Consider the following 27348-nt stretch of genomic DNA (forward strand, 5'->3'; position numbering starts at 1 on the left):
TGTTTTTTGGAAAGGAACAGGGAAAAGAAGAAAGAAGAAAAATTGCAACAAAAGTAAGATGAACTGATAAATTTCATTTCACTGTTATCACATCAGTGGTTCTCTCTGATGATAGTAGTTTGAACACCTTCACCTCTGATGTTTCCCACAAATAAGCTTAGCACAGAACAGACAATAAACAGTTGTCATCTTCTTCTTATAGTTGCATTAAGTGACAGTACTTCAGTTCCCCTGTCTCTTGTCTTTTTCCTGTCCAATGAGCTTGTGTGAGAAGCCTTTCCCAGCCAGTTTTTTCTTCTGCCAACAACACATCATTGTTTTGTAGCAACTTACCTTTTGAAGACTACTTTGGCAGAAAAAAAAGCATGGGAGAACCTTCACGCATGGAGCTAAACTTGCTACTAAGATGGTAACGCATTTATGGTGGGGGATTGCTCCTCAAATACCAGGTACTTACACTTCATTCTTACACCTTGTTGCCGTTCTAGATTTATAGAAGATTTTTCTAGTTGGTTCAGATGACAGGTACCATTATGTTCCTTTATTCTGGTGTTAATATTACATGTGATAAGCTCCAACGTTTAATGCATTCCTTGTTCATGCAGGAGGGTGTATATGAAACTATAAGGCAGAGTACTAACAACAGAACAAAGAAATGCAAACAACTTTTTCATTTAAACCAACCTGAGAAATCTGCCATATCTGAGCATGCAGTCACCCAACTGTACCTTGATTCATGAAATTATCAAACTTATCTTCTACATTTAAATACGGGCAAAAATACTGTGTAAAATGAAATGCACCTCAGTTGTGCTTTAAACTGGATAATTTTTATAGCAATCATTGTTGATAGACTTGTAAATGTTGACCTTTAAATGTTCTTACTATTTCCTATGTGGGGTGTTCTTTTCAACTTCCTACTGTGCTGAGATATAGGTACCAAATAATTTTACTTATTTAGATTATTAGATTACAGCCATGCTGATTGTAAAAGATGGCTGCAAGAGCAGTATCTTAGTTTTCCTTTTTAAAACAGCCCAGTATTTGCTAATTAAATAACAATGGATTTGTTCATCAGAGATATTTAGCATTAAGAAGAGGGAAGAAATATAGGCCTCTGATTGTTTCTTACCACAGTATCACTTTTACAACGTAAGTGATGTGGTGGGAACCGAACCTTGTTGGTACAAAAGGACATCTTCCTTGAAAAATTTCATGATGCCAGAAACAGAATTTATCCGTAAAACCTCTGGAGAAAGTAAGAATAGGTCATATTGACTCATTCTAACACCCTAAATTTATGTTAATGAGAGAAACCTGGGCAGGAGCAACACTCAACTTCCTACTGTGCTGAGATATAGGTACCAAATAATTTTACTTATTTGGATTATTAGATTACAGCCATGCTGATTGTAAAAGATGGCTGCAAGAGCAGTATCCTATCTTACATATGCATCTTAGATAAGATAAAAAACTATATATCTAAGAATCCAAGACTAGTGGGTCTAGGAATTCATTAACCTGGAAGTTTGTTGAGTTATAAGTTCATTTGGAGCTTTTTCCAGTAACTGTGGGATGGGCTATCCAAACTGCCTGTCTGCGCTGTTGAAGTATACAGTCAAATTAATGTTGTCATTCTGTTACTGCCATTTTATGAAGCAGTATTTGTACCCATATATTTATCCCTGTACTATTCTTTTTCACTCCTGTATGGATATGCCACAATATTGTTATGAATTGTTGTTACCATGCTTTTCTTCTGGTCTTTATCTTTTTTAAATGTTGGCAACCTTTATGGTGTCTCTTTCCTGATGACCACTGCTCGGAATAGCTCTGGGATTGTTTTCGATGTCCATGTTCTCATATTTTCTAACCACCAGATCCTTCTCCTACCAACACTTCTCTCTCCTAGTATCTTCCTTTTTAGAATGGATTAAAATAGCTAGTGTCTGCTTCTGTACCTCATAATGTGACCAAGGTTTGGAGCTTTTTGTTTTCACAGCAGTCAGTTCTTCTTTGTCTTTATTCATTCTATGTAGAATTTTGTGGTTTCTGGACGATACCCTTAACATCCTCCTATACAGTCACTTTTCAAAAGCCTCCAACTTCTTGCGTACTGCCTCTGTCAATGTATACATTTCTACAGAATAGAGAACACATAACAGGGAAGAAGACTCACTCTTCTGTTCACTGTCATCTCGCAGCTTTTGAAGGGGTTACTTATTTTTTTTGAAGGTTGCTCTGGCTTGCGAGATCTTACCTTTCCTGAGCTCTTCCATCTCTCATTTATTTACCATACTGAATATTATCAGATTTCATTATTTTAAAAATATGCTAATTGGAATTTATGACTCATGTAACTGGTTTCCAGTAATGTGGTTGGGTACTACTTCAAAGTATCCAGTCATGATTTATCAGTCTTACCTATCTATTTTACTGGATGAGATGTATTCATTAGTGGAAAAATGTTTGTGGATCGGAACTATGCTGCTGTAAGCCTGTGCTTTCTCTCTAGATCCTTTTGGTTATGCTGAGGTCATTCACAATCTATGGATTTTAAAATTATGTACAGTTGTGTGGAGATATTGAAGAGGGACTTAAGGTGATACATGCCATACACTTGATAAATACTAACAAATATTTACTCTTAAACAAGTTCAATCTGTATACATATGTACATTTTATAACATTGTATCTACAATAATAAATTACATAGGATTAGCATTATTCTCTTAAATAACCCGTTTGATTGAAATAACAGTCTATTCATATGCCCTATGCTATCACTGAGCTAAGACTGTGTTCTATGCTGCTTTAGAAAATAATTTTGTAATATAATAAATTGAGAGATGAGCTGTAGAACAAATGCTCATGGAACTGAGCTGATTTACTTCTAATCCACTGTTGTTTGTGATATTCAGATTATAGCTAGGGCATTTCATATGTCCATTATATGAATGGACCAGATTGTCATCATGTATTGGGAGTAGTTACACTGTGAGCATCATTAATTCCCAGTTCCAGATATCCATCTAGAGAATAACCAAATAATTCAAAGTCGTATCTGAAACAAGAAAAATATAATAATACATAGGCATTTCATTTTTATTGACTTTGGTATAGTAACGCAGCTAGTATGGGAAATTCTGTAAGAGAGAAGGACAACAATACTGGGAGGAATATAACAGGCATATAGAGGGGAAGAAGTGTGGAAGGATATAAGGAAGAGAATGCTCAGGTATTATTGCCAAACCAGTAATAACAGTTGGGTAAAATATTCTTACATTATTACTTGGGAAGAGGTGAGATAGAGTGGATCAGTTTATCAAATGATGTCCTCAATCCCTTACCCATAAACATACCCAAGTTAAGGAGAAGGTATCAAGAAAATGGTCAGGGGAGGAAATTTGCATAATTAAGTTGTCTATTTGCAAAACTGACATCTCCATACGGTTACATTTTTCAGGGAACTGAAAAAAACATATAAAATCTAAATAATGAGATTTAGAATTATTTCTATTTGCTTAATTGCTTATAAATAGCATTGTAATGAATGTTACAGAATACCAATGTTTTACTTGCATAATTATTTGGAATATTTAAATTTCAAATTTGGAGATGGCCGAGTTTGCACCAAACGAAAGTTAAAAGTTAACTAAAAAGAAATCAATACAGTGTAAAAAGCCAATGTATGTACATAAAATGAACCAGAATTAACCATTAATTAATACCATTGTCTGCACTGTGCTCACATGAATCCTCCCCATCTTCTGGGTTGTTTGGTGGAAGGTTATTATTATCAGTGAGTTCTTCGTAAAATTTCAGCACTTCTACATTTCACCACTGAGTCCCAAAATGTTTAGTCAGTAGTCAATATATTTTGCCTAATTCCAATTTTTTATAAAGAAAGTAAGCTCGTTAGAGGCTGAGTTTGCAGCTAATAGTTTGCTGTCTTGTGTGTAAATGTGGACAGAGAACACATTCAGCACAAAAAGTGGATTTCAATTATTTTTTTGGAGATGGCTGGTTTTGCAAATAGACGACTCAGTTGTTGTAAATATAGTTGGATTGAATGGGTGAATGTTTGAGTGACAGTTGTGAATAGCTCCCACTGTGGTTCACAGGTAGTATGGCAGAGTCTGAAGCAGATATAATAAGATTTTTGAAGGATGGAGGAAAGTCAACATGTTCTATGATGTCGGTATCTAAATTATCTCTGGTGACACACTTGGTGTTTACTCAACAAAATTAAGAGAAACTGTGTTGTAAATCTTCCAAGAGAATTTTGGTTTTTGGTTTTGCTGAGCGAATTGGCTGTGTGGTTAGGGGCCCGCAGCTGTGAGCTTGCATTTGGGAGATAGTGGGTTCGAACCCCCTTGTCGTCAGCACTGAAGGTGGTTTTCCATGGTTTCCTATTTTCACACCAGGCAAATGCTTGGGCTGTACCTTGGTTAAGGCCACGGCCACTTCCTTCCCACTCCTAGCTCTTTCGTATCCCATCGCCACGAACCTGCTATGCAGACGTAGCAGGGAGAGAGGTGATACTCCCACGTGGCGCGTCCCAGGTGGCGGATAGGGGGGTCCTAACCAGCTTGCCGGCGGACTTGAGGGAAATAAAATACCTCTCGTGGACCAAACACACTACCCCCTGTGGGTGGGGGACGCAGATGAAGAAAACACCCACGGTATCCGCTGCCTGTTGTGACAGGCGACTAAAAGGGGCGACCAAGGGATGATTAAATTGGAACCCTGAAACTGCTTTTGATTCATGCCATCACACGGGGAACACCATGGGTTGCCTGTACTTGCGAGTTGTACCACTATATTTGGTACGAAATGGGTTTGTGATTAGTAGCAGCAGAGAGTTGGTTCCCCTGTGGGTTTTCCAGTACCTGTGCGTCGTACCCATGTGAGCAACACTGCGGGTCTGGGCGTAGCCTGTGAGTTGTACCACTATATGAGCGACACCGTGGGTCTGCGTTGCCTTTGATTAGTATCCACTATGTGAGGAACACCACAGAGCCCGTGGACCGGCATCCGTGCCTAGTACACCTAGGTGAGGAAACTCATTGGTTTGCGTTGGCTGTGAGTGGCGCCATTGTGTGCGAAACATCATAGGTCTGCGTCACCTGTACGAAGTACATTACTTGTGAGTAGTACCGTCTTGTGGGGAACACCGTGAGTCTTCGCTACTTTTGATTAGTACCGCAACATGACAAGTACCATGGTTCTACTTTACTCGCGACATGTACCATTCTGTGGGGCCTTAGACATGGATTTTGCACCCCTTTAGACATCAAGCATCATTGTGCTTTATGAGTGGTCCCTTGGTCAGTAATCAATTATGTATGATCTTTGTTTATGTCTGATCCACTGGTTTTTTTTTTTTTGTGGGGTTCATGTCCATCCATTCACTCTTCATGTCATTATTATTTTTTTTTGGTCAGTGGATGAATTTGACATTTTTGTTCTTTCATTTTGTACCATTAGGGGCCGATGACCTCGATGTCAGGCCCCTTTAAACAACAAACATCATCATCATCATCATCATCGTATTCCATCGTCGTCATAAGATCTATCTGTGTCAGTGTGACAAAAAAAGCAGCTTATAAAAAAAGAATACAAAAACAATAGAATCTTGGTTTTTCTGCTATCTGGTGAAGTAAACCAGAATGTTGAAATTGATTTGCAGGCACTCCTAAATGGAAGGATGTTCTCATAGAATGAAACACTTCACTCCATCAACAATAAACTGTTCTTTTAATGTACTGATATTTTATAAATTTGTATGTTGTGTTTGACAGACTAAAAAACTTAAACTTAACAGAAATTTTCAAGTGAAAGGATACACTTATAGTTCTTGTACAGGTCCATCTAGAATAACAGTGGTCGCTGGGGACATATCATCGACATGTAGTGAATTATGATCAATTGTGGTAAATTAGATCACATTACGGATGGTAGTTGTAATAGCTCTTGTCACTTCTAATTCATCCATGGGTCAGCTCTCTCTTTACTGGAGGTTTATATTTTTTTTTTTTACCAGCAGCAAACTTTCCAGTCCATCCAGTGGTTTTTGCCATTGGTATGAAAGTGATGTGATGTTGTGTGGCTTCTGGAGAAAAGAGCTTTATTGTCGGTATGCAGCCTTCATAAACATCTCTCTGTATCTTGAAATATCGATACCTCTTGTTACTCACTATATAGCTTTGTGAAGATTTTTATTATCATAACAATTTCTGTAGCACTCTCATTTTGATCAACCCTTATCACATTGTTCCAACTGATCTTGATCACACATATTTGTGAAGCCTTTTTTGTGCGAATATACAAGATGGATTGGTCAGTTGACCAACTGCCATTGTAGGAGATATCTGTGATGATTAGCACACCTACACAAATCATCTCATTCAGTTAAACTGCGATGGTACTGAAGCCAAGTGTTTCGTGTAAAATTTAATGTTTCATTACTCCCGTCCACTTCTCTTTACATAGTCTGGTTTCTTTCAAAGCTTAAGCCAGAGGAGAAGCTTTTTTTTTTTTGTAATATCTCTTCTACCAGCAACAAACAAACAAGCAAACAAACAAACAAACAAACAAACAAACAAGCAAACAAACAAATGAAACAGTTTTTCCATCTGTTGAATCATCATCTTTCTCTTTCCTATAATTCTCATGTTTATATGGGGTCAAAGTTTCTCTTTTCAAATTCTTTTCTTCTACATCTTTCTGTCCTGGGCTTTCCCTTTTGTCCATCCTTTCTCTCTCAGATCCTCAACTATGTTGCCCTTCCTCTGCTGCTTTTTTTTTTTTCTTTCAATTTGCTTCATGTCACACCAACACAGATAGGTTCTATGGCGACGATGGGATAGGAAAGGCCTAGGAGTACGAAGGAAGTGGCCTTAAGTGAGGTACAACCTGGTATGAAAAATGTGAAACTACGGAAAACCATCTTCATGGCTGCTGACAGTAGGATTCGAACCTACTCTCTCCTGGATGCAAGCTCATAGCTGCACACCCCTAACCACACGGCCAACTTGCCTGTTGCTCCTTTTTTTTCCAGCAAATGTTTTTCTGTTTTTCCCATGTACTGTTCATTCCTTCTTTCTGTGTGGTCAAACCATCTTGCCCTATGTTCCTGTCTTATTGCAGCCTTCATAACTTTTCTGATTTTCTCTTTCCTTGTCACGACACATCCATCTTAGCATACTCATTATAGCCACTTCCATCTTCCTTTCTTGTTAATCACTCATGTTTCAGCTCCATATAACATATAAGGTCTTACCTCACTCTTGTACGGTCTACCTTTCATTTGACAGCGTACAGCATCCTAATCAGCTTTTTCCAGTTCAGCCAGCCACACTGGAATTTGTGCTGTATCTTTGTGCTCAGTCCTCAATCCCTCTGAGCAGTAGATCCCAGGTACAGTACTTGCATTTGGTAACATTACATCCTGGAGTTTTTTGGAGCCATCTTTTCCATTCATGACCATATATTCAGTCTTTGCTCTGCTTATTCTAGTCCTTCCATCTGTCTGATAAACTTTGAAAATTACGTTTTCTGTAGACTTTGGTCTAGGCTCCAAATTATTTGTCAGCTGTTGCATTTTGTGGGGTAGATTCTGTGTCTCATGGCGAGTGTAAGTTTTTGATTTCCTCCCAAATTTCAACCAGGAATTTGTGTTTTCTAGACGGTTATGCTGTAGTTCGTGTAAGTGTAGAATATGCTGTATGTACTGGTCATATGAGTCTATTTCCTTGAGTGATCATACATGGTAGCTCCCTTCCTGTAATTGGCTTACCAAATAAATTTTGCTTCATTTCCATAGTTACCTATTAATCTCATCTCTTTTGGGATAGAAAATAGTGTGTCCTTTTATATCATTTTAAAAATAAAGAAGAGTAGTTGGTGATTCATCCTACATTCAGCCCTAAAAATACAGTACTATTTGATTTTTCTACTGTTTTTTCATGGGTGTTTCTATTTATAAAGATCTTACACTTAAAAACACCTGGAAGACTATGATAGAATGATTTACCTGAAAATGTTATAAAGCTGAAGTATTTGAGTTTTAGTTAACTGAGAGTAATAACCAGCTGCCACTTCATGAGTTGTACGTCCCTTGGCTGGATTTTTCCACTGTGGCCGGATTATATCTTGCAGCCTTGCTAGATGGATGAGATAATTCTGGTCTTCCTGTAAAAGAAATAATCAAATGTCATTGGATATCCTACTAACCTGAAAAACATGAGAATATTAACTCTTTCACTGTCTTAAACTGCCCTGCTTTCTCCACAGTGTTCTAAAAACGCATGCACATCAACAAGAAATACAGATGTAGGTAGAAAATTAATTTTCTTAAAAACTATAAAAGTCATTAAAAAATATTCATTTGAAGAAGTCCACTTCTGAAAAATTATCAGGAATGTCTATTTTCAAACCTCCTTGCCCAGTAAATTATAGCTTATCTACAAATCTACAAATTTGGGATAATTTACGGCAGTGTGAAGTCACGTTACCACCACGTATTGCCGGTAAAACAATATCGAGAATACCACCATCGTCTTCATAATGATTGATATTTTCATAATCACTAAGCTCATTTGAACTCTCGCTTTCACTAAATAAATCATTATCACTATACGATTCTCTTTCAGTATAATATTTGAGCAAAGAACATGAAACACCGCACTAGGAGGAAGCCACAGTGTAAACAAACAGCTGCTAGTAACATTCTTTTGTCTCTAGTTCAGCCATGCAAGGAGGATAAATAGTTAGAGCAGCGCTATCACAAATAGAATATCCTTGCAATTCCAACAATGTGCAGCAGATGGCATTTTCTTTCATTTCATTTTTGGCTACAATCAAAACAGGTTTGGATTGAGAAGACTACAACTATTTTGAATGTTTTTGGGGCATATGGCTGTAGATCAATCTAATTGTACTAATCGACAGGAACAAAGTACATCTTAGGACCAAGATTATCAGAGTGTGCAATGAATGATAATTTATGGTTAGTTTATTTTTTCTGGTTTTGAAGATGATAATAGTGATATGAAGGAGTACACACTTTTCATGTAAAGGCAGAAATTCTTGCTTTCAACAGAATCAGTTTTCCTTTTCACTATCAGGAAAGGTTTTAGTGTCTTGTTGATTTTGTTGAGATTTCCTTTATAGAAACTGTTACCTTTAGATTTTGTGATAAATAGTACTTGATTTGTGTTAGAGGACATTAGAGGTAAAGGAACAGTTATACCTGCAGTTACATGCAGTATGGAAGGTAACTTTGAACATATTTTATGTTATGGAAAAGCTTTCTAAAAGTTTGCCATGAAACAGAAATGGGGATTGTTTTGTATTTATGTGTATTAAAACCGGCTCAAGGGACCTAGTATTTAAATAGCCGGGTCTCGCCTTGATTTGTCAACCTACTGTGTTCTTGGACGGGTCTAGCAGCAGCTAATGTGGCTTTACATCTAGTGAAATAATGATGTGTAACGCTCTCAGCTTGCTCCTCCACTGAGGAAGGCAAGGCTGTGGAGTGGGGAGGAGGCATGTCGCTTACAGTCATGGTTTCAAGGGCTGCAGAAGAGGGGGTAGGGGGAATAGATATTCCGGAGGACAGAGGTTTGATCGGTTTCTTCCTCTTTAAAAATCTTTTTAAATTAGATTTGTTTTAAGCACAACAAAGGTACTATTTTAGGACTTTTTTTTGAGAAGATAGTTCTATGTAATTTCACCTAAGCAATGTTAAGTAGCTGAAGATGTTCCTAATGAATGAAATGTATTCTAATAATAATTAATTAGCTTAAAGCAAATATATAGTATCAAACAGGTGGAAGTTTACTTTTATTGATTTAATGTAAATGGACTGCCAATACGTTCCAAAACCCTGAACAAAAATTGCAGTTCACTGGAAGACTTGGAAGGGTACCTCTACTTAGAGATGCTTCTATAATGTTTGGTCCAAATGAAGAGGCTGTTTTGGGTGCTGTCCAGAATAATAGTCATATTAGTACTTGGACACTTGCATGGCAGACAAACATCAGCTGGTTGTCTGTTATGCGAATTTCATATCAATACATTTTACCCGTACCATCTGCAGTTATTACACCAGCAGCTCCACAGATGTGATTTTGTTGCTCGAGTGACATTTTGTCAGTGGGCAATATGCAGTGAAACAATGGTGCAGCTTTTTTTTTTTTTTTGTCAAGAGTTGTGTTTTCAGATGAATCATGATTTTACAACAATGGCATGATGAATTAGTACAATATGCACTATTGTAGTGCAGAGAATCCTCGTTGGGTAAGACAGGATGTATTTCAAATACTCAGTAGCGAGTACACCTAAATGTCTGGTGTGGAATTTTGGGTGACTACCTAATCGGACCATATTTCTTCAATGGTCATCTGATGGGTGCTCGCTACCTTCATTTTCTTAAAAATGAACTCCCACAGTTGCTGGAAAACACACCACTGCTCGACCGATTATGAATGTGGTTTCAACAGGATGGAACGCCACCTCACGGATCACTTGTTGTCTGAAACCATCTGCTTGCTTCATATCCTAATAAATGGATAGGAAGGGGAGGACCTGTTTCCTGGCCTGCAAGATCACCTGATGTTATGCTACTTGACTTCTTCATGTGGGCCCACTTAAAGCAAGTATGTATGCTCAGGAGCCTGGAAATCCTGGTCACCTTCAACAACTTATCACTGAGGCATGCCAAATTGTTACACCTCACATGTTGCCAAAAGCAAGAATGTCATTACAACGTTTTGCTGAGATCTGCATAAACCAAAGAGATCAACATTTCGAGCACTTGCTGTGCTGAATATGCAGAGTGCCTTCTTTCTACCTAGACCATCATGGCTATATAACATCTGATACAAATGGTTCTTTTCAGGACCAAATAAAAATTAACTTGCTGGAACAAGTAGTTATGTGATCATATCATATCCTCTGTAAATGGCATAAGAAAGGAAAACAAGTGTACCAACATGGTAAATGAACCTGTTTCCTGGTAGCTAAGCACAACAGCAGCAATGTGTCATTTATTTGCCTTGGCAAAGGAGAGCCGTGGCGTATGACGGGCACGTGGAATCTGTTCATAGTCCTAATAGATACTTCATGTTCGCAGTTGTGATCATTTTAAACATTCATTATAGTATACATCATTGATGATTTCATCTATATTCTTGAACATGAACTCAGCAGTATAGTTGTATTAAGGTAATATAGGCTCAGGTCCAATATTTTTAGGTTTCATTGGGTTGCATATCTTTAAAAAATTATGTGGTTTTCCGTGGTTACCCACTTCTTCTCCAGGCAAATTACTTGTCTATCCCTTCCAATTTTCCCATCCCCCACAAGGCCCCCTCTTCAACATTAACAGGTGAGGCCGCTTGGGCAACGTACTGATCCTCCTCTCCAGTTGAATCCCCAACCAAATGTCTCACGCTCTAGGGCACTTCCCTTGAGGCAGTAGAAGTAGGATCCCTCGCTCAGTCCGGGTAAAAACCAATACTGGAGGGTAAACAGATTACATACAATCTTTTTTTATATGACTTGAAGTATCTTTTATTGATATATTATTATGCAGAATTTTGAGACCATCAAAACTGTCAGACAAAGCACTTGTGTTAATTCCATACCTTTTTGTATTAATCATTATAACATTTACTTTATGACATATCTTGGTGGTTTTTTTAAAATCTCTTGAAAATCATGTCTAAATGCAGATTAAAAGGCAATTTAATTTAACTCTTTTTTTGTTGTTGAGTACCAGTTCCATCAGTAGTTTTGTAGGCTATGTTTTTTTAATCACATGTAGAGATGCTATCTCTAGAGATTTTATTTTATCAGGGTTTTTAACTACTTTTGTTCATAAAGGAAAATTTTCATTAAAATACATGTGTCCGTTCGATGTTAAGCACTTTTTCATAATCAGTAAATGTAGTAAAAACATACTCCTGTTGGTTTTGTCACAGTATTATATCAAACTGTTTAGAGCATACAACACATCTCGTAGACCAGAAGAACTTCTGGGTTTCAATTCTGTTTCCATTCCACAACTTGTTTGCATGTACACTTACCCTTGATTCTGTTGGGAATCATTCACTTAGGCACTTCAAGCGTATGACTCCTGCAGTTTATTGGCCTAGAATAAGCTAATAACACATGTTCCTTTTGTCGCTATCTCTGTATAACGAAGTTGATTTTCAGCTTGTTGAATGGGATATTCTCCAGTGCTGTAAGCTCCAGGGTATGAATACCTTGTTCTATTTCTGTTGTAATTATCATGTTCTTTACTATCAAAATAACCGAATATATCATTACCATGATAATATTTGTCTGTGGCATGTCACAGTCTTAATTACCATTAGTTTAATTTCTGATCTATCAAGTTGGCCGTCTATATACAATATTATATCGTTTTGTAGAAATCAGTATCTAGAACTGAGGGATTCTTATTACCGAGATAAGGTTTACAGGGATTGCTTTCTGATTCTTTGCCATAGTGATTTGCTAAACACATTGAGGTCGAAGGCCATATGGGCTGTTTCATTTATCATGGAGAACGAAGCCTGCATGGCATACATTCTCTTGTTTTCATCGTTGTTACAATGAAACAAATGTACTGTGTGCGTTGATTGCTAATGCAGTATAAGATTTGGCATACATACATACATGGCAGCAAACTACAGCTCTCTCATCATACCCCTCCTTTCAAATTGTGTCAGAGCTGTGTCCAACAGCAGTGTGCTCGTAATGGTGACCATGCACGAACGTACACTGAACAACAGTGATTTATACCAACTGAACACACCTAACAGAATTTCTGTACTTATTACTATGTAGATTTATCTCTTGTATAAACAATTCTGAACGGATTACTATGTAGATTTATCTCTTGTATAAACAATTCTGAACGGCCTAAAACCAAATAAACTCAACATCGGCCATGTTTTATTAGTTAAGGTTATACGTTGAACTTAAATTAATTTAAATCCACTATTTGCATGAAATGAAATGGCGTATGGCTTTTAGTGCCGTGAGTGTCCGAGGACAAGTTTGGTCGCCAGATGGAGGTCTTTTGATTTGACGGCCGTAGGCGACCTGCGCGTCATGATGAGGATGAAATGATGATGAAGACAACACATACACCCATCCCCTGTGCCAGCAAAATTAACCAATTATGGTTAAAATTTTTGACTCTGTCAGGAATCGAACCCAGGACCCCTGTGACCAAAGGCCAGCACGTTAACCATTTAGCCATGGAGCCAGACACTGTTTCCATGGTAAGGGATCTATCAATTGTATTACAGTCTTTACAGATTTAAAATAGAAAGTATGAACTCAAATATAGTGAAATAAAAAACTACCTAAGTTTGAAAGAATATTTAGTTTAATAATACAAAATTAGCGAAAAATGACCACTTCAGAAGATTCAAATATATGAAAGTGAGCAAGACCTCAATGTGTTAAAGGAATCTGATATCAATGCTTTTACTTGTTTCTATTCTCCTGTTACAAACTGTGCTACTTTGAACTGGGAGTTAAGACTCCTCAAGCATTGTCAGTTGAACTCTTTGAATAGACTGCATAGGTATTAAAATTTATTCATATTTGAATCCTGTAATTTAATTTATCAGGTATTATTTTAAATATTACAAATCCTTTATTTATAAATCAATTCCAGTATATTAAAATGATGTATTTATACTACAGTAGTAGTACTTACTTGGAGGGTCTCAAATTTGCAAATGATATCAAAATCCACTTGACATGGTGTACAGAACTCTGTAATGGGAGTCCAGTGCATATCAAATGGCTCCCCTTTTTTGTGTACGTCTACCAGGTAGTTGACGAACTCTGGGAATGTTGGCCAGCGTGGATTTTTACGATATGATTTTCTTCCAATTGGAATAATCTGAAAAAGAATTACTGGTACAGCATGTTTTGTTGTTGGTTGATGTTAAAAACAAAAGGATCTTCAGTAATATTAATTCTATAAATTAATCTGTTAAAGAGTGTACAATTCAATGCCAATATTAAGATAATACAAATTAAATGTTTGCAAATTGATTCTTCTAAATTAGTCATACCCAGTTAATAATGCACTCAGGGCCAGAATACAATAAGGACCATATTTGAGGGCCAGGCAAATTAAATGTAACTGTAGCAAAAAAGTTTAGCAATGGCAATTTAAGAGCATATTAATATTATTAGTTTATTACTCAAACATATTAAGACAGAATGTGTCATGCACAGTGCAGGAACAAGCATTGATTTTTTAATAGGAACAATGAGGTTTGTCAGAAAAATGTTTATGAGAGATTTAAAGTTCACTTCCATTTCTGATGTTGTAGTCCTAAGAATACCCCTAACATTGAACCTGTTAATCTGTTTCTGGACTTTGATTTCCCTAGTTTCATTGCAGAGGAGGCAGTTTCACAAATGCAAGTACTACCAAATATGAGTATAAATTTTAAAGCCCAGTTTCTAAGAAGTGGTTAACATTCTTTTGAAACGAATTTCCAAAAATTAACACCAGTTGCCTCTGCTGTTTGAAGAGAAGTATCACACACTAGAATTCACTTAGTTCTAACTACTGTTCCTGGGACTGGCACTCTACTTTTCATTTCATGACATTGTTGAAGAGTTCCACCTGTAATCAAAATACTTAAAAAATCTTCAAATCTGCTGTCAAATTCTAAAATTAGGTCTTCAGTAAATAGAACATAGTTCTTAAAACTGACTTTTTCTTCTTCATACAGTTGTTTATTACAGGAAAGTGGCATACATTGTCTGCATTTGCTCAGATAGATTTAACATCTTCTTGAAACCCTCTACAAATCCCATCATTATAAAAATTGTCTGGTCCTTCCCTTGCAATTTTAAATTAAGTGTATTTAAATGTGGAGTATCTGTCAGAAAGAATGGTGTCCTTCTTTAATCAAATCTGTTACTTTTACTACAGTAGCCATGACGCCCATGACCCGATACAGATTTATGGACTTTGCACATAGAGCTTCCTGATGAAGAGTCCAACAAAGCCAATTTTATTCCCAATCATTGCTCTTCCGTACATACACCAGACAACTTTTCAAACCCACAATATTCTTCCATTGCTCCTTGAACAGTAGTAAATATGTCCCCTCCTTTTGTGGTTCTTTGTAAAAAGCAAACCTGCAATAACTCTTCTAGAGCAGTAAAATCTTCTCTCACTACTTTAATAAAAATAAAAAGCTGACATTTATCTGATATCTTCATCAAGAGCCAGTGAAAACTGAAGAGAAGAGTCAATAACAGATTTTAGACTATCGGATAACTGCAAACTTATATATTCAGTTCTCGTGGTAACAGTCTGCTATGACAAAGGCCCTGATTGAAGTTCTCCTTTATATTTATCCTCATTAAAAACCTCATCCATTTTAATTGTGCAGTGTTTTACAAATTCTCCATTTGACAAAGGCTGTTTAGCTTTCATTAATTTTAAGAAACTACATAGGAAGCCAAAAGGGATGATTCTGTATTTTACATATATCACCAAATACATTTTTCTGTCGATTAGGTTTCTTCTTTAGTTGTTCAGTCGCTAATTTGAGTGACTCACATGATTGGTCGTTGTATTTCTTCTGATGATTCATGATGTAGTGTCTTTTGAAGTTATATTCCTTGAGAACGGATGATGATGATGATGATGCTTGTTGTTTAAAGGGGCCTAACATCGAAGTTCATTGTCCCTCCTTGAGAACAGACAACACTTGTAGACAAACTCAGCATTTAGGTTTTCTATCCTTATTAAGAAAAAACAAATAGTAAACACCTGCTCTATTTTCTGTCTTGAATATGATTTTTCACTTTCTACTTTCCTGTATTTTTAAAGCATGTTATGAACAAGCTCGTATGAATGCAGAAGAGCAACTGATAACCTGCTCTATTTTCTGTGTTTTCCCATTTTCACACCAGGCAAATGCTGGGGTTATACCTTGATTAAGTCTACGGCCCCTCCCTTCCTACTCTTAGCCCTTTCCTATCCCATCGTCGCCATAAGAACTATCTGTGTTGGTGCAACGTAAAGGCAATTGTAAAAAATACAAATCTCCTAACTTTTACTGTGAAATATAGGAGTTGGAAAAATTATTGTGATTAATAAAAATATTTCCATGATTAAAAGTAAAGTCTTGATTCAGGTACGTTATGATGGCCAGCTACTCTAACTTTTATGCATGGAGATAAAAGAAAGGAACAAATAATATATTTATTCGTGGGCTGGTTGAAACATACATCCTACTTGATATGGAAGATGGTGAGTCTGAATCCCACCGTCAGCAGTCCTGAAGTTGGTTTTCTGTGGTTTCCCATTTTCTTACCAGGCAAATGCTGGGGCTGTAGCTCAGTTAGGCGTAATGCAATAAATACTAGTTAACAGTTTTATTGTTATGTATTTAAAGTGTGAGATGTTATGCATTCATCCTTTATAATATTTCTACATTAACCAAAAACACAAAAATTTATTATTAAAGAATGAAGTAAAAAGTGAAAATGTAATTATAAATCAATTTAACATAACTTGTTTTAGCAAAGGGAACAAAATTATATGAAAATGAATACAAGAACTGTGAACTGTAGCCTAATACAAAAATGTTTGAATGCATTTACCGTAATTTCTTCATAGGCTTCCAGAATGTATTCTGCATGCTTCTGCAAATAAATTTAGCTCCCATGGTACACAATCACAGCTAACTTTGTGACCTCTTCTATCTCGGAATAATCAAATCACTCTTGTTCTCTCCTTGCTGTCAATCTCATTAATTTTTTTTAAATAACAGTTTGCATCATGTGACTCCAGAATTTAAATTGACTCATTTGTACAGCTTCATGTAGCATGCTCATTATAAACATTTTGGGTTCTTGTCATCAGAAACTTTTAATTTAAAGTGGTTCAGATTAGATTGTTTAATTTCATTTTCTTTGAACGATACCTTACATCTATAATGAATTTCTCTTATCAACTTGTTTCTTTACTATTAACCCTTGAATTGCTGTTACTGTAGAAACTAAACTATTATCTTTTGATTTAAGATTTGTGAATTGTATTAGCAGCAAAGGAATAATTTATATATTTTGTTCTATTCAATATGAATTACTAAAAGCATTCTAATTTTTTTCTTGTCCAGGATTGAATGTGTCAAGTGTGATAGGTCAGGGGTACGATGGATACTGTGTTATGCTGGGAAAAAGGAAACGGATGGCAAAACTCATTGGTGAAAAGTATGCTATAAGTGGGCACCTTCATTATTCTTTATATAAATTATTATAAATATTATAAATAATTACAACCAAGGGTGACAGACATCACAAATACAAAAATATTGAGGAAGTAATAGATTTATTTTCTTTTGAGACAACACCGTTAGAAGAAAACTAGTTCTTAACATTCTATTATTTTGCAAAATGAAACGGTCAGCCGTATATAAAGGTATCAGAGACCCCCCTCCCCTTCCCCGGAAAATTCCAAGGAGATTATGTCCGTATTAGAACAACTTGAAATAAATGGTAATGGTGAAACATTACGTGTCTCTCAATTGCGACCAACTTCTAAGTTTATTATTACTCTCTATGTGCTAACATTATACGTTAATTTGTTGGAACTACATACTAGCATTCTCTGAAGGGATATAATGCACACACATACTGTTTTAGGGTAATATAATAGAGTCAATTTGAGGTTTTGAACTGCACAGACGTTATTTTTAGAAATAATTACAATTTTGCATGAAAAAGCTTCCTATGTAAAACATTGAAATACTGTGCTCGGCGGGATTTTCATTAATAACACAAGCCAGTTTTTTAAACAATTGCAAATTCAGAAGAACAGCATCATATTCTGTTTTTGTACCATCCATCGCATCCCAGATATTGTGCCTTGAAATTTGATTTTCAACTACATTCCATAAAATATGAAGCACTTGAGTTTGTTTGACTTACTGAAGTTGTTAAGAATGTAGTGTAGAACATTTACTGGCAAGTCAATCTACTGGTTTGATTTTTAGCAAAACAAGTCTTCTGAATGAGGATTCAGCCAGTCTTCGATTAATTAAAGTTTATCGAGAAGCAAATTGTTTTTCTCAACTATGTCCAAAATTGTTCCTTGAACTTGTTGTATTACGATACCCTTTAGTACACTGCTGGTTGTGGGAAACAGTAGTCTAGGAAGAAAATGGACTTTGCAGATGAGTGTGCATTGAGAAAGAGTAATAGTGTACAAAGCGTCTTTCATACAAGGGCTTATCACAGCCTGTTAAAGACAGCCCAGAAGGTGGTAAAATATACTCACATTTTTAAATGTCCCTATGCCTACGTGAATGAATAATGAATGGTCTTTTGCATGGCACTATGCCGAAATCCGGACGCTAAATAAGAAACCCATGTCAAGTGGCCCCAAAGCTTTCGCCATGTGATGTTGGCGTCGAATGCAAAGAGTGAGTGGGAGAAAGAATATAACTAATGCTAAAGTGTTGGACAAGGTACAATAGCGAGACAGTTGCTGAGTCAGATTAGGAAGCGTCAACTCAGGTGTATATATTTCGGCATGACAGTTTGATGTACTGTATGTACCGGTATGTATATGTCCAACCCATGTCCTGTTTTTCTACGGGGTTGGGTATGAAGTAAAATGAATCTTTGTAGCGAATGTTTACAACCGGATGCCCTTCCTGATGTCGGCTTCATCAGAGGAGTGAAACCCGGTGTCAGTGCTTAGCCTACTCCCGTGGAATAGCACCAAGGAGCCTGTTGAAGCCAAAGTTAAGGTGGGAAGAAGGGGTGAGAGAGGATGTAAAGATAACTGGAATCAAGAACTGGAGGAGCTCTGCACTTGACAGGAAAGAATGGGGAAAACTTTTTCAGAAGGCCAAGGCCCACAAAGGGCTGTCGCGCTAGTGGTGATGATGATGGTGATTCTGTTGAAGGCTTAACGCCTCTATCCGAGGACGAATCACCATCAACAGCGCCATATGCCCTCACTCCATATGAACTGGAATTGAAACCAGGCTTTGGCACGTAATCTAGTGATTAGAAATTGTATACCACTAGTTATCATACCCTGCCAGCCAACATTCTGATGGTGAACATTTTTCGATCAACGGGACTCGAACCGGCTAACTACGGTGTCAGACCATATAGACTTGACGCCTTAACGATCATGCCCACAAGGCGGGCTAGTTTGATGACAAGTTATTGAAGGCAAAATATCAGGAAGAAGCCCGCAAAGAAGACCAAGAAGGGACTTTATGAAGAAGAACGCCGAACTGCGAAGCTGCAAAGAGGCGAAACGTGCTGCTCAAGACCGAGTCACAGGGCAAACCAGTCGCAACCTCACGACGACGACGACGACGACGACGACGACCTGTAGAGTGTTAAAAGATATTTAAAGCCTCTTCTCAATACGTTCACTGTTTGGGGTTCGAAGTCTCGCCTAAGGAAGGGCTTTTTAAAATTACTTATCGCTACGTAATGTTTAGTACTGTAATGTTCACATTAGAAGATGTCCGTTAGGGGTGGTTCCACTCCTGTAGGACTAGGATATACTTCTTGAGGTAGCAAATTTCTAAATACCAATTCAAAGTAGAAACGAAACAACATGTAATACGTATATTGTTACACATAACCACATCAAGTGTTAAAAATGTTCGTGAATTATTGACCAGAGAGTTAAAAGAAATTTACAGTAACACTTTCAATAGATCAGTCTATTTCATACACTGTAAAAACTATAGTCTTTTGCTATTTGCTTACGTCGCACCGACACGGATAGGTCTTATGGCGACGACCGGACAGGAAAGGCCTGGGATCGAGCTCGATAGCTGCAGTCGCTTAAGTGCGGCCAGTATCCAGTATTCGGGAGATAGTAGGTTCGAACCCCACTATCGGCAGCCATGAAGATGGTTTTCCGTGCTTTCCCATTTTCACACCAGGCAAATGCTGGGGCTGTACCTAAATTAAGGCCACGGCCGCTTCCTTCCCACTCCTAGGCCTTTCCTATCCCATCGTCGCCATAAGACCTATCTGTGTCGGTGCGACGTAAAAAAACTATAGTCTACTCACACCGAGTGAGTTGGCCGTGCGGTTAGGGGCGCGCAGCTGTGAGCTTGCATTCAGGAGATAGTGGGTTCAAACCCCACTGTCGGCACCCCTGAAGATGGCTTTCCGTTGTTTCCCATTTCCACACTAGGCAAATGCCGGAGCTGTACCTTAATTAAGGCCATGGCCGTTTCCTTCCCACCCCTAGCCCTTCCGTATCCCATCATCGCCGTAAGACCTATCTGTGTCGATGCTACCGTACGCCCATTGTAAGATGATGATAATAATAATAATAATAATAATAATAATAATAATAATAATAATAATAATAATAAAAAGCTACACTCATACAGTCGTATTTTTAACATATGTGAAAATAAAGAAAACTAAACAACTCTCTTGAAAAACTGACATTTTTCCAAGATTTTCGGAGACGTCTGTATGTAGATCTACTAAAGTTGTCGGTATCTAATAAGAAAGTACTTACCTTCGGAGCTCCAGTACGGTATTTGAGGATGATCTGGTTTCCCAGTTTTTGGTGTAATGTATGTGGAAGTGAATACTCAAGTTTATCTCGATATGCTGAGAGTAATCGTTCTAGAGGATGACGGACAATGAGGAAGGAGATGGAGTCGTTGAGTGCAACTTGCAGATCATGGAGGGAAGGTCTTGAATATCGACGTCGTGCTAAATTAAGTGGCACAAGCTTGCTGTTTTGAAGGAACTTTGGACTGTAACCAGCCAGAACATTAAAATTGTACATCCACGAAGTAGACGCTGCTTTGAACACATTACACCACACTATGTGATGGGGTCGATTGACGAAGAATTCCCACGGATTGGGGCGGTGCAATGAGTCATTGCCTGGCACGTCTAGTCCCAGCATGGAACAGGCCTCTTTGAGGTGACGACGTCTCTCCACCATACTGTTCTCCACCTCCAGCATCCATGCAGGAATCTCGTCGCGACTCGGGCTCCAACTCCCATTCTCCTGAAACAGATAAAACATTGCTTAAGAACGTTTGGAAACTCAGAAAAATAATGCTCTCAAGGGCATGAGTTGGAAATTTTACGTCAGGCAGTGTATTTCAGCTTATTGACCGCATTTAGTAGTACAAGCATTGTTATGAAAATACAGGGAATCTAAAATGTTTTCCATCGTGTCAGTGTGTGGTACGATTCTTCGGGTTGTAGTGCCTGCCTGTATATCGCGTGGAGACGAGTTTAGAAGGCGCGAAGTGTCATCTGTATTGTCCCACGTTCATTCAAAAGTTATGTCGTAAATGCAGCATGAGTGAGGTCTTTCAAATTAGTACCATACCTATTCGATGTGAGAGATTGTGTTGTGTTGTGAGAGTTCACGAACTCCTCCTGCATTGTGTGGCCGAGATTTATCCTGTTAGAAGAGCACATCACCCTGTTGTTTCAGAAATGGTTGTAGAACGCCTTGTGAGCTTTCGTGTGAAGCCAGTCCATTATAAACTCCTTGTTTCATATGTCTTCCTTCTGGAGATCATTAATTACATCTCGGGACATTAAACAGAAGATGAGGGCACTTTAGAAATGGGTTCATCCTCTCTTTATCCCCCAACTAGGGTAGTTGTTTGTTATAGTATTGCATGTTTCCCCATGCATTTAAAGAGTTTAGTCCCACCTTCTTTGTTGGGCTTGTTGTTAGATTTCAATTTTGGCCCTGTTTTTAAAATCCATATAGCCTACTCGGTTGAGTTTTTAGATGCACTAACAATATTTGTTACTCACTAGTTCTAAAATATGAATTCATATATTACATTAAATGTAATTTTAAATTTATTCGTAAAGCTTCTTTAAATAACGGACAGTATTTTGAGAAAATCATGACACCTTGGAAGAAAATTTCGTCGACATGTCATGGAATTTTTGTTGTTAAGACGGAAGCCATGCTTTTCACTGTCAGCTTAGTTAATATAACCGTTCCAGTCTGTCGAACATAAGATCCAAAAGACCAGTAGTGCATGCCTGGAAAAGGGAAAACAGTCTTTATTAATTATAGAATGGCAGGTTTCGTTCTGGCCGCTTCTGTGGTGTAGCGGTTAGCTTGATTAGCTGCCACCCCCGGAGGCTCGGATTCGATTCCCGGCTCTGCCACGAAATTTAAAAAGTGGTTCGAGGGCTGGTTCGATTCCCATCTCAGCTATCCTCGAAGTGGTTTTTCGTGATTTTTCACTTCTCCTTCAGGCAAATGCCGGGATGGTACCTAACTTAAGGTCAGGCCGCTTCCTTTCCTCTTCCTTGTCTATCACTTCAGTCTTCTCATTTCCCTCACAAGGCCCCTGTTCAGCATAGCAGGTGAGGCCTCCTGGGCGAGGTACTCGTCTTCTTCCCTAGGTGTATCCCCCGACCCAAAGTCTCATGCTCCAGGACACTGTCCTTGAGGCGGTAGAGGTGGGAGCCCTGGCTAAGTCCGAGGAAAAAACCAAACCTGGAGGGTAAATAGATAAAGAAAGAAAGAAAGAAAGAAAGAAAGAAAGAAAGAAAGAAAGAAAGAAAGAAAGAAATAAAGAAAGGTTTCGTTCTGAGGATGTCCTTATAGAATAAAACATAATGAACTGTTAATAAGACGACAGAGTAAAAGAATCTGAGAATGTTCTATAGAACGAAACATGGCATTCTGTTTTATAAAATGTTCATTTGTTTTCTTTTCCAGGTATGTACAAGTGTTATATAAATTTGTATCTGTCTGGCTCCGTGGATAAATGGTTAGAATGCTGGCGTTTGGTCCAGGGGGTCCCGGATTCGATTCCCGGCCAAGTCGGGGATTTTCAGTTCCATTGGCTCATTTCTATGGTTGGGGGTTGGATGTTTGTTCCGTCTTCAGCACTAGAATTCATCACAATTAGGGCCCCTTCCTCACAGACGCGCAGGTTGCCCGCAAGGCGTCAAAGACCTGCACCAGGCCTCACCGGAGGCCATGCGCCATTATTATTAATAATTTGTATCTTTTGTTCGACAGACTGAAAAACTTAAAGGTTATTTTATATCGTGAGAAGACCACCCCGACATGTGGATGTGAAATACGGGAAGTCACCAATACCATCAGTTACCAACTGCAGATCTTTGTTAACCGCCCGCTGTTTACGCCGAACCTTGAACGTACAATGGCTTAATATATATATAACGAAGATTTGTTCGAAATAATGGATTAGCCACCTACTGTATAACAATATGAATTAAACAGAGAATGGGGTTGGACTGGACATACGTTGCGGAAACCAGATGGAACAGTGGACGGATCGTCTCTAGACTGGAATCCTCAAGGGGCGTGAAGGTGAGTACGACGAAGGAAATTTTTGAGACGTTCCATAACGAAGAGTCTTGGAAATTTGACAGTTCATATACAGATACGGAAGTGATGAGCATGACCATGAACAAACTGATGGAGGTCATTTTTGGAGGTCCTGTGTTGCGTGAGGGTGGTAGAATAACACCCACGGTATCCGCTGCCTGCCATAAGAGGCGACTAAAAGGGGTCCGAGGGGCTCTGAACTTCGGATCGTGGGTTGGCGACCACGGGGCCCTTAGCTGAGTTCTGGCAGTGCTTCCACTTGTGTCAGGCTCCTCACTTTCATCTATCCTATCCGACCTCCCTTGATCAACTCTTGTTCTTTTCCGACTCCGACGGTATTAGAGCACTCAAGGCCTAGGGCGTCTTTCATTTTCACGCCCTTCGTAGTCCTTGTCCTTCTTTAGCCGATACCTTCTTTTTTCGAAGTGTCGGATCCCTTCCATTTTTCCCTCTGAGTAATGTTATATAGAGGATGGTTGCCTAGTTGTATTTCCTTTTAAAACAATAGTCACCACCACCACCGCGTACGGAATACAACGAATTATGAGATAAAGGCGCATTATTCAAGGAAACATTTTACTGCATTTTACTGGCTTGATGTATGCAGTATTTAGTGCATGCAAAATCTGTCGGATAAGTCCCGACTCCTTGACTGAGTGGTCAGCTTCGTGATCTTCGGTTCAGAAGGTCTTGGGTCTGGTCTGGTAAGGAATTTTAGCCGCGTGTAGTTCATTCTTCTGGCTTGGGGACGGGGTATGTGTGTTCGTCTTAATGCATATCTCTTCATGAACACGTCATTGCCAGCCACAGCAGAAATAGTGGATAAATTCCTCCACACGTTCGTGTCAAGAAGGGCATCCAGTCGTAAAATAGGGCCAAGTATTCACATGTAACACAGTTCGCACCAAAACGTACTAGAAGGAGTACGTCGGATAACTTGTATGAATGTGGTAAATGAAATGCCGTGTGGCCTCCGGATTTGATTTGACTCCCGTAGGCGACCTGCGGCGTCATCATGAGGATGACATGATGATGAAGACGGCACATACACACAGTCCCCGTGCCAGGGGAATTAACCAATTATGGTTAACATTTCCGACCCTGCCGGGAATCGAACCCGGGACCCTGGAGCCGGACTATGGATGGGGTGTCAGTACTGGCATGTGTGGAGGATCGAGAGGTAAGCATTCGCTTGTAGTTGAAATCGGGAAACCACTTCTTCAATTATCGAGAGCGGAATTTGGTTTCTCTTTTCTTCTCGGCTATCTTCGTGATGTTAAACTAACCCCACTCCAACCGTCATTCCAAGATTTAAATGCAAGGCGGCCTAGATCATAACAGCAGTTGAATCACGAGAGCAGATCAGTGGTGATCGATTGCGTCATGTTCAATAATTATAGATCTGAGAATGTCAAGATGAGTAACGCTGTGCTCGAGCCACTCGACTCTTAATATAAATATCCCGAGTTCTAATCCCGATGAATAAATAAATAAATAAATCCCGGTAGGGTTTTCACAAGGACGAGTGGTTGGCTGAGAAACGACTTCCGACTTCAAACGATCAACCCCACGAACCTGCTACGTTAGCGTAGCAGTGAGAGAGGTGATACTCCCACATGGCGCGTTCCAGGTGGCGGATAGGGGGTCCTAACCGGCTTGTCGGCGGTCTTGTGGGAAATAAAATACCTCTCGCGGACCGAACACACACTCCCCTGTGGGTGGGGGACGCAGACGAAGAATTCACCCACGGTATCCCCTGCCTGCCGTAAGAGGCGACTAAAAGGGGGGACCAAGGGATGATTTTATTAGAACCATGAAACTACTTGTGATTCGTACCACCACGCGGAGAACAACATGGGTCGCTTTTACTTGCGCGTAGTACCACTATGTTAGGTACCAAATAGGTTTGTCATTAGTAGCAAAAAAATACGGTGCTGGCTTTTACAGTACCTGTGATTAGTACCACTATATGAGCGACACCATGGTTCTGGCTTGCCTATGACTAGTACCCACTATATGAGGAGCACCACGGGATAGCGCGAGTCCCTGTGGTTAGTACACTTACGTGATGAACACCATAGGTTTGCGTTGCCTGTAAATGACGCTGCAATGTGCGAAACACCATAGGTCTGTATTGCAAGTGCGAATTTCATTACCTGTGAGTAGTACCATACTGTGTGGAATATCGCGAGTCTACGCTACTTTTGACTAGTACCACAACATGACAAATACCATGGTTCTACTTTCCTAGCGATAAGTACCATTATGAGGGGCCGATGACTTGGATTTTCGACCCCTTTAGACAAAAAGCATCATCGATTCAGTATTCTGCTACAGACGCAGTCTCTTGGTCAGTAATAGCCTACTATCATTTCACGTCAGTTTCTGTGCATGCGAGACATTGCATGTCGGATCCACTGATTGTTTTAAATTCATATCCATCCATTCATTCTTCGTCCTCACGTTTTGAATTCTGGTCAGTGGAGGATTTTGGACTTTTAATTTGTCCTTCCATTTCGTCTCATTTCGTACCATTAGGGGCCGATGACCTAGATGTTAGGCCCCATTAAACAACAATCATCATAAACTATCAACCAACTCCTAAATTGATCATGTGTACTCCACCAAATCCATTCAGAAGGAAGGGGAGGGTGATGTTGAAGAAAAAAAAAATATATGGATTTTTGATACTTTAAAACTGACCTTTATATTTGGAAGATGTTTCCGTTCTTCTCACTGTGGACGAGATTTTGAAAACACCCTCATTATTCTTCGCCTGTCAAAAGAGGTGACTAAAGTAATCCACCTCTTTACGGTAAAAACATATCCGAAAGGGATTCACAACTAGAGTTCGGGTAGTAATGGTGAGACCGGATTATTTCTGCACCATCTCGTCCCGAAATACATCATACCTCTTTCGTATCTGCTTTTCATGGCCATATTCTGTTTTCTTATGACTAATAATAATAATAATAATGATATTCGAGTAAAATATTGTGACCAATTCAAGATTGAGAATAATACAGAAGACGCCGTAACGCTGAAACTAGCTCTTATATTAAGACAATTACAGACACAAGTAGGGAAACAAGAGTTATTTTCTATGGACGACTTCAAAGAAGGAATCCCAATAGACTCGCAAGAAGAATCTTCAAGTACCTTGGAAAGCTGAAAATGCGCAATACTTAGATTAAAGAAACTGAAAAGGACAAAGTAGAATTTCAGATTACAAAGAATACATGAAAGACCGTTCACCACTCAGGAATACATTAGAAGAAGAGCGGTGCCGTTTAGGCTGTGGTAAGGAGAGTAATGAGAAAGAAAAATAATCAGATAAACAGTTCAAATGATCATAATTCTTAATGGCTTGTATGAAACAAAATAGAAATAAAATGTCGTATGGCTTTTAGTGCCGGGATATCCCAGGACGGGTTCGGCTCGCCAGGTGCAGGTCTTTCTATTTGACTCCCGTAGGCGACCTGCGCGTCGTTATGAGGATGAAATGATGAAGACAACACATACACCCAGCCCCCGTGCCATTGGAATTAACCAATTAAGGTTAAAATCCCCGAACCGGCGGAGAATCGAACCCGGGACCCTCTGAACCGAAGGCCAGTACGCTGACCGTTCAGCCAACGAATCGGACAACAAAATAGAAAGTAACTTGCATATGACCAAGTGATACCTCGAGTTCAACCAACCATATTTCTAGGACTTAGCATAGATGAGTCGCTAACTTGGGAGAACAGTGCTGTGTGATATACACTGACTGACAGAGCAAATGCAACACCAAGAAGGAGTGGTCAGAACTTTATGCCAATTGCAGGGTAGACTGACGTCACTGAGGTATGCTCATGATGTGAAATGCGCCGCTGTGCTGCGCACGTAGCGAACGATAAATGGGACACGGCGTTGGCGAATGGCCCACTTCG

General features: G+C 38.9%; 2 protein-coding genes across 2 annotated transcripts in view; one reads left to right on the top strand and one right to left on the bottom strand.

Moving 5' to 3' along the window:
* The window catches only part of LOC136872180 (uncharacterized), a 421215-nt gene that overhangs the window by 20111 nt on the left and 373756 nt on the right, over positions 1-27348 (top strand). The window lies entirely within an intron of this gene.
* LOC136872435 (carbohydrate sulfotransferase 11) overlaps positions 2627-27348 on the bottom strand; it is a 231359-nt gene continuing 206637 nt past the window's right edge. The window contains exons 2-5 of the mRNA XM_067146252.2: positions 20579-21082; positions 13745-13933; positions 8039-8196; positions 2627-3064 (exon numbers count right to left, since the gene is read on the bottom strand). Coding sequence (XP_067002353.1) covers positions 2974-3064; positions 8039-8196; positions 13745-13933; positions 20579-21082 — 942 coding nt within the window. The 3' untranslated portion in view covers positions 2627-2973. The remainder of the gene's footprint in view (positions 3065-8038; positions 8197-13744; positions 13934-20578; positions 21083-27348) is intronic.

Source organism: Anabrus simplex, chromosome 4 (genome assembly GCF_040414725.1).
Source record: "Anabrus simplex isolate iqAnaSimp1 chromosome 4, ASM4041472v1, whole genome shotgun sequence".
NCBI lineage: Eukaryota > Metazoa > Arthropoda > Insecta > Orthoptera > Tettigoniidae > Anabrus > Anabrus simplex.